Source organism: Pygoscelis adeliae, unplaced genomic scaffold (genome assembly GCF_000699105.1).
Source record: "Pygoscelis adeliae isolate BGI_AS28 unplaced genomic scaffold, ASM69910v1 Scaffold448, whole genome shotgun sequence".
Lineage (NCBI taxonomy): Eukaryota > Metazoa > Chordata > Aves > Sphenisciformes > Spheniscidae > Pygoscelis > Pygoscelis adeliae.
This window is the reverse complement of record NW_008825288.1, coordinates 28,854-37,362: the sequence shown is the minus strand read 5'-3', so window position 1 is coordinate 37,362 and position 8,509 is coordinate 28,854. Positions and strand designations below refer to the sequence as shown.

Sequence of the window (8,509 nt, the reverse complement as noted above, 5' to 3'; positions counted from 1 at the left end):
GTAATTATGGGAGGAGATACCAAAATTATTTACTCAGAGGAAATGCGTTCTCTTGAATCCCAAGACAAGAAGAACTTCCTACAAAGGATAATAGGTGTGCCATGAATAAGTTATCTTTAAGGATGAGGAAATGGGCAGTGTGGTGGGATGTAAAAGCCATATGAAGGAAAAAGGAACATTTCCTGATTACTTAACTTCCAGGTTGGTTAATGTCACTTCTGGTTTCATTCAACAGCTGTGAGTTGGTTTTAGAGGGTTTTTTTTGGGTCTCAAATTATCGCCAATGCCCCCTGACTTACGTGAAATGATAAACTCCCACCAGAAACAAATGTCTGTTCACCTATTATGTTAGCCAGCTCCATATTACTATTTCAGCAAAAGTTTTATTTCAAAAAGAACCCTCAAACTATTAACCATGAGTAGTTTTTATCAGTGCAAACTCTAAGCCTGTCTATCTTCACAACTGTGAATATATTTCTTTTTATTTTTGTACCCTCGCTTAAAAGTGTATAGGTAAAAAAGTGACATTGTTGTGGGGAGTAATATTTATCTGTTTAAGATTCTGCAGCTCCACTGATCATGTTTTAGCACTCAGTAATGACTTAAAAAATAAATTAGTCTGAATTTTAAGTTACAAAGAAAAAAAAAACCACAACTGCAAAAGAAGCAGAAGTTAAGCTCCAACAGCTGTTTCTAAGGTTGATTTTGCCAAAAAATTGGCTTCTTGCACCTTTTTGAGAAACTTTGTTTTGATACCATGAAGACTAAAAAAGTACTTACTTATACGACATTCATGCTAGCCCTATCCCGAAAGAAAAACACTAAAGCAGCAGTATATCTGGTATGGTGTATCTCCACTTACATTATAATTCAGAGGTCCTTCCTCCTCTTGGAAGTTTCCAGGATGTTCAGGCTGTCAAAACTTGTTCCGGGAATCGCCTCAAATGGATTTGATTGCTGTTCAGAGCTACTTTAGTTGGTCTTTTTCTCTTTTCCTTAATTCATATTCCTTGGAAACCATAAGAGCCACAAGCCTCTGATGTTACCTGATCTTCACACACAGCCCTAGTGACAAACCGCATCGACCAGTTCTTAAGTTCAGGTGTTCAGTGCTTATAGTGATTGCTTCAGACGTTACACATTGCTCCTGCTGGAGTATGACTATTTCCTTTCTTCTTCCTTGCTACTCACGTAAGTAATTAAATCTCAGAACACTTTTTCTGTTTCAGCTGCAACCACCTCCTTTACCTCAGTATGACACACCCACAGCAGTGTTCACCAAGCCACCAGAACCTCTCTCTCAGACTGGCCTACATCCCAAACTGGCACCTGTCAGTCCACACCTTCACCACAGCAAAGCATCAGCAGCTGCTTTTGTAATCCCTTTGGAATGCAGTGGTCATGGTTCCTAAGTGACTAATGACTTAACATTGTGCAGGTGTTTTTCCTAGCTCAATTCCACCCACCCATCATCCAAAATGGTTCAAAATACTTTGTTCCTCCTTTTCCCTTGTTTCAGAGCCTTGAAATTGCAGTGCAGTTTGCTAACTTTAAGAGAAAAACATATTCTTTTATTTCATTCATCTCCTTAATAATTTTGTCTATTGTTCAAGTATTGCATGATCCTCAGGGTAACCATATTGCACCTTACACTTGTATTGTTGCTTCTCTTTACTAGAAAGAGGAGATCAGTATAAATTCCACAAAAAATGTTGCAGAATCCCTTCTGTGAATCTGTATCCAAGTGGGCACACATTAAATTCATGTGTGTGTGAAGTGTTGCAGGGGAAGGGTGTTGCCTTCCTTTTAATTCCCCTAGAAGTCCAATTTACAAGCTTCTCTCATTTCTGCTAGTGCAATTCACTTGACTTTAGCATAGTCTGGTTGTTTTCATGCATACAAGAGATGTAAAAAGAAGTAAGTGTTTCCACATTCTAAATCCAAGGCTATGCTTGAGGCTGAACTTCTACTGTTTGGTCTACATGACGAGAGCTCTTGGCTCTGGCAAGCCTTGAGGAACATCAGGAGAAAAAGAGAGGGTACCACTGTGGGCTACTTGTACAACCTCTCTGTAGCACATCTCATTATATGTCCAGTATGGTCTCATACTGACATCATGTGACTGGCAGCGGAAAACTAGGTGGCCGCATGTGCCCTCCTAAAGCAATTTTGCAGGCTACAAGGACAAAAGGAGTTTATAGCCAATCTGAGCTTGGGCTGCTCATGTAACAGTGAGGAGTCCCTGTCACAATTCACAGGTACCCTGTGCTGTGTGGTGGAAGTGGGGGCACAGAGCTGGTTCCAGGAACTTGTTGAGATTTTACTGGCTTCCTGGCCCAGCAGTCCAAAGTGCAATAGAGCAGTAGCTTGACTTTCCATTCACTTCATCTACACAGATAATTTTCAGTCAGAGATTGACTTACTGTTGTACAATTATTGGCCATAAACCAAGTCACTTACTGGGCTACACCTAGTTCACTTGTTCTTGGAACCCAGCTTTTGGCCCATACCTATCCTCCCATAAAGGGTTTAAGTAAGCTTTACTAAACTTGAACTCTGAAAGACGACTTCCTGACACACAATCTATAGTGAAGAATTCATAACTCTTCTCAAGTTAAAATACGCTTAGACTTAAGATTACCCTCCCTTTGATTCCTAAAGAAGACTTTCAGCAAGTGCAAAATATCAGCATGCAAAAATATCAGGTATGTTGAGCTGAGCAATTATCTCAACGTATTTGTCAAATGGCTCTCAAATTGGACACCACCCAAATTGCTTTTGAACATTTTCTATGCCTCATTAGTCACTGTGATTTACCAAAAAAGGAAAAATGTCAGGAGAGACTTTGCAGCAAAAAAGACAAAGCTAAATGACATAAATTGTGAAATTCATCCTGGCTACTTTCTACTATCATGGTTGCAGTAAGGAGAAACACCACTTTGAAAGTCCACTGTATAAGGCTTTGAATGTGTGAAAATGAGTTTATGAATGTTTGTGCAGAGACATCTGGAGCCAGAAAGAATGATTTCCAAAGAAAAACAGACAAAAGTCAAACAAACACTCTCTGAATAGAAGGTAAGATGCTCTTTTTAATAACATGGACACAACAGTAAATGAAGAATCATCTATTTTATTTAAAATTACAATGTAAAATTTTAATGATATGATGTTGGTAACCCCTTATCACAGGAAGTGAGGATTTTGTTTTACTAATTTTCTCATTGTTTTCTTATACAAGATTTCTTATGACATTTTGTTCAATTTATATGCACACAGACCATTCATTGTATATCTTCATGTTAGTCAATCACATTTACCATCTTAAAGGTCTTGATAGCTGAAAATTTGTCACAGGAGAAATTAACAAGTAGATGTTTGGGACCTGTCTCAAAAGGGATGAGTTTAAACTTTGTACTGGATTTCTCACTGGCTTTCAGTGGTGGTACGCTAAAAATAGGAAACAAAGGGAAAAATATAAGCTGAAAACAGGCTTATGCATGATGCTTGAGTTTCTTCACTAGCCATCTCCCATCTTAAGTAAGAATTCCTATCAGTTCAGTGTAGGATGGCCATCAGAAGACCGTACAGGACTTGGCTATCTGATATGTATTTACATACTCAAACCCATGCATTAAGGTCTCTCACAAATACATTATGCAGTGACCCAGATAAGCACACAAAGGGGGACATACTAGTATTGTATGAGATAAAACTTCATGCAGAACAGAGGGTATAAAGCACATAATTGAATTATTAAAAAAGAATAATCTGAGACCATGAAGAATGTTAATACAAACTCCTGAATTAGAATAGATTATAGCACCAAGAAAACCTCAGTGTTTACACACCAGGAAATTCTGAACGGAAGTTAAAATGTTTTAAACCAGTATACTTTGTAATTCTTGGAAACTCATGTTTATGGTTTTCCCAAACAGCCTTACCCTGTCATATTGTCTTGTCTTGCCTGAGGATAAAGTTGTATGTGATAAACAACATGAGGTTGCTAAATTCCCTCAGGAGAGCTTATAAATTATGGCATAGACCATTCCTAGTTGCTCAAGCGCAAATGGCAATGTTAAGTTGCTGTGTATGTTTGTTTGTGTTTTTTTGTGTGTGTGTGTGTGTTCAGTTAAAGAGCACACTACCATATACCAGGTATTTTTTAGAAATAACTGCATTTGCTAGCATATGTCGAAATCTGTGTGCAATTTTGTATATGTACAAAATGGGGGACAGTCTGAAAATTTAACCTTTCTGTTTCAGTTGTGAAATACTGAAGGAAAAAGAGCAAGACAAGATACAAAATCATCAAAGCATAAAAATAGGAACTTGGGATCTACAGTAAAAGGAACATATTTTGTTCCAGTCTTCTTATTCACCATCTCAATGCCATCTAATAGTTTCTTGACTCTGTTTATTAATCTCCTAACATCATTATTTTGTAGAGTTCTGAAAGCAGAGCTTGAAAATCAGTGTGCCCATAGTTCTCGTTTGGGAAAAACTTTTTTTTTAAATTAAAAAACCCAGCCCAACTCAAACCAAACTTTTATAGTCATATTCACCATTTTTCCTATTATCTTCCTGCATGCCTCATGGATTTCAGCTGTGTTCAAATTCCAGGCCTTAGTAAAGTAAATTCAGTCATCTAAGGAGTAGCTGCTGGTCATGGTTTAGTCTGTTCTTTAAAAGCTATCCTCCTTAGTCGTGATTTATTGTGTCTAGAATAGCTATGCATGGAACATACTTGGGGCTGTACTTTTCAGAGGTACCACCCTTTGAGATCACAACCTGTGTCTAAACAATCTGCGTTCATTTTTGTTCCCAAAGCTGGGACACTGGTGCATCTGCTTTTTACATGTATGTCTATCTGATGTAAACGCACATTGCTTAGAAGGCTGAACACCCAGATTGGCACTTGCAGTCCATTTAATGAAGTGAAAAAAAATCCTGGTTAATATATGCTATAATTTGGGTATAGTATGGACAGAAACATTCATGTATCCTATTGTTGGCCCTATGATCAGAACAAGAAGGTTCAACCTGTCTAGCCTATAGCAGCATAGGCAGCCTCAGCAAAATTTACTGCATGGGAAGCATGTATTTTTTTGCTGGAACTGTGGGATCCTGCTAGATAGGCAGGAAAACAAGTTCTGTCCAATTATGACAGCAATTATTTGACCTCCCAAACTATGGAGCCAAAGCCTAGCTTAGATGAAGAGCTGCTTCATTACAAGATGTTACATTGACTGGCCTCCCAAGTTACAGCAAGAAGAAAATGCTGTCTCATCCCACTGTTCCCTTCCAAGTCATCCATGCCTATGCTCTTGCTCATGTATCTTTAATAGCAGGAAGGAGGCATTTCTCATACTTACTCTATCTCAAGGATTCCTCTGAGCAGGTCATTGCCTTCTACCTGCAGTACACAGTCCATCAATTCCATATCAATAGGATTGGTAAATATCACTTCCACATCCACTTCTTTATTCACTTTTGCTTCACCAAGTACCTGTGCAAAGAAAAGGCTTGAAAGGCCAGGTTCTCAGTATTCTTTTCTATCTGAGCCTTCTCAGTCACCAGAAGAGGAGATATTATGAGATGCTATGATGGACCATGGCAGAATGTGAGCAGAACATATCTTTCAGGCAAGAAAGTGCTTATAAGAGCTCATTTCCCTCTTTCTCTGCCACTGCAGTTAGAGCAAAGGGACAGCAATTTACCTGTATGTCGATGGCAGGATTGTCCAGGGTGATGTCTCTTTGCACTAGCACTTGAATCCCACCTTCTACATGACATAAAGCTGTTACCTGGATTGTGTTGTCTGTAGTTAACTGCTGATGATATTCAGGATATGGTATCTTAATGGGAAATTGTTTCTCTGGAAGAAAAAAAAAAAAGAAATTGATACACACTTTTATAAGCCCACACGGTTTCACACCTAATATTAGTATTTTCCTTTTATGATGTGTCTGGGACGAGGAAGGCCTTCAGCCATCACTGCCAAACTCCATTCATGCAAATCTATCAGTTTGCTATATAGAGTGATTTCTTCAATGTTATCCCTCCTCCATTCCCTACTACCACATTGCCTGGCTTGTTTTCCTCCCAATTGCTCTGAAAGATAAGACAGTTGGAGTTCAAGGAGTTTACCGGTGCCACTCCATTTGTTATGGGACATGCTCTGATAGGCCTCATCAGTCCTATTTGCTCATGATATACTGAGATGAGCTGAATGACGTCTTTACATTTCTTTTATCTTTCCTAGCCCTATCTACTTTTTATTGTCATATGTTTTTACGGTAGTTTCCATGCTGTAATTCAAATCAAGGAATACTGGATGGGAAGGGATCTCCTCTGTATATGAATCCAGACAATTCCACATTTTTGGCTATTCGTACAATAAATATCAAGTTCAGAAGAACTGTAGAGTAGCTATGCTGCATGCAAACACTGTGAGCCACAAAGTACTTTCCAGCAGTATACAGCAGATGAAACACAAGAAAAGATGACAAGTCACCAATGTAAAGCCCACGAAAGTAAGCAAGAAAATGGGGGCAATGTGGATTTCCTAGATTCCTCCAGTAGCAACAGATTTGTTAATTACAAATGCTAGCAAACAGAGCATACCTCCAGAAGAGGGCAAAATCTCTTTAAATGGTCCCTGCCATCAGATCTGGGGAAAAAACCTCCCTGCTGACTGTAAATTCAGCCACTGGTTTAACACAGCCTGTGTGAGCACAAGACACCACAAGGTCTCTGCATGACTGTAATGCCATTAGGCGTATAAACTCTGTCTTCACCAAGAGTCCAATTCCTAATGCTTTAGAGGAAGCTGATAGATCCCAACTCCATAAGTCAAATTGCATATTAAAGAAATGAAATATTATTTCTGCTTCTCACTAGTGACTTGAAACCTAAGATTAATACAATATAGAATCAGTTGTGAATCAATGATCTTTCAGTCACTTTAGAAATGCTGATATAGCTATTATGCCAAGCTCCTAACGGTAACTTAATTTCATCTTTCCAACAATACTCATATTTAGGTAGAGGATTTTTTCCATGAGGTTATCAAACTCCATCTGAAAAAAAATTTTCAAAAATCTGAGGTCCTTTACTCCTCAAACATTCTTTGATACAAACTTTCTTTACTGTGGAGCTTAGAGGGCTATTTCAGCTTTTTCTATTGCTCACACTTTAATTCCATTCTAATGTGCTGATGGATCAGGTTTCTTGTTTCTGCTGTTAGCCATGTGCTGTTACTTTTCAGTAAGGCCCCTCATAATTGACCAGAACACATTTAGTTGGAGTTGATTTCTATGCTTTTATGTTATCCTTATCTTTTTTTAATGCCAATTTTGTTAAATGAAACTTCATGTTTACTCACCATCTTCTTTTCGCTCCTGAGATATATGTTCCAAAATGTGACTAGTACTTAAGGAAATGATGGTGTGAAACATGCCTTTTTAATATGTTTATAAGTGCTAGGTAATTTTTTTCAGCCTTTTCTGCATAGAAATTTAAGATTGCAGTTTCTTAGAGCTTTTTCCCCGAAGTTGACCAGGTTCTAATGCCCATTTGCTGATAAAAGAATTATACAATTATGATTAAAAGTTATTTGAAAAGTTACCTTCATTAGGAGACAGAATGACAGATATGGAGTCCTTCCAGATCTCATGAACTGGTCTTCTAGTGTACACAGTGCTCCAAGCGGTCATATTTACATGAACAGTCTTAGCATCAGACTGTAAGTTTGCAAGAACCAGAATTAGATTGAGATCTTTGCCAACTGCTAAAGGCCCAGCCACCTTGAACTTCCCTGAGATGTCAGGCTTTTGATCAATTTCCTGCGGTGTCGGTGCTGTAGGATCAAATTTATCCTCAAGTCCCAGCTTCTTACGGGCTTTTTTAAAAATATCTCTTTCTTTTTTGGAGCCTGTCAGAGAGAACCATGAAAAATATCCTCAACAGTTAATATGCATCTCTTATTTTACATGACTGCTAGAGACAAGCCAGCAGAACGTAGTGTCTGTACTTACAGATGAACAGAACCTCTATTTTCCACAGCCACGCCTAATTTTCTGGATCTGCAGTCAGTAATGTCACTGCCCCTCTAATAGCATTTTTTTGTAACACAAATCTTAAGTCTGAAGTTTCGCACTCTTCCTATTTCTATCCCTTTTTATGGTTGTAATATTTAGAAATGTAAATTCTTACTTGCTAATACAGAAAAGGCCCCTAATACAAGGGAAGGCTGATGGTACCGTGTGGTGGGTTGACTCTGGCTAGCAGCCAAACATCCACTCAGTCTCTCACTCACTCCCCATTCCCACAGGATGGGGAGAAAACAGAAGGAAGGTGAGAAGACTCGTTGCTCGAGATGACAGTTTAACAGGGAAAGCAAAAACTGCACACGAGCAAAGCAAAAAGAGGAATACATTCACTACTCTGCATTGGCAGGCAAATGTCCAGCCACTTCCTGGAAAGCAGGGCCTCAACACACATAATGGTT

The 8,509-nt window shown here is 38.6% G+C and overlaps 1 protein-coding gene across 1 annotated transcript in view; it reads right to left on the bottom strand.

The window, feature by feature from the left end:
- Positions 1-3,128: 3,128 nt before the first annotated feature.
- Positions 3,129-8,509, bottom strand: part of LOC103921864 (protein-glutamine gamma-glutamyltransferase E-like) — a 13,964-nt gene continuing 8,583 nt past the window's right edge. Inside the window, exons 10-13 of the mRNA XM_009329899.1 lie at positions 7,628-7,933; positions 5,718-5,875; positions 5,373-5,506; positions 3,129-3,447 (exon numbers count right to left, since the gene is read on the bottom strand). Of these exons, the coding sequence (XP_009328174.1) occupies positions 3,300-3,447; positions 5,373-5,506; positions 5,718-5,875; positions 7,628-7,933 (746 nt within the window). The 3' untranslated portion in view covers positions 3,129-3,299. The remainder of the gene's footprint in view (positions 3,448-5,372; positions 5,507-5,717; positions 5,876-7,627; positions 7,934-8,509) is intronic.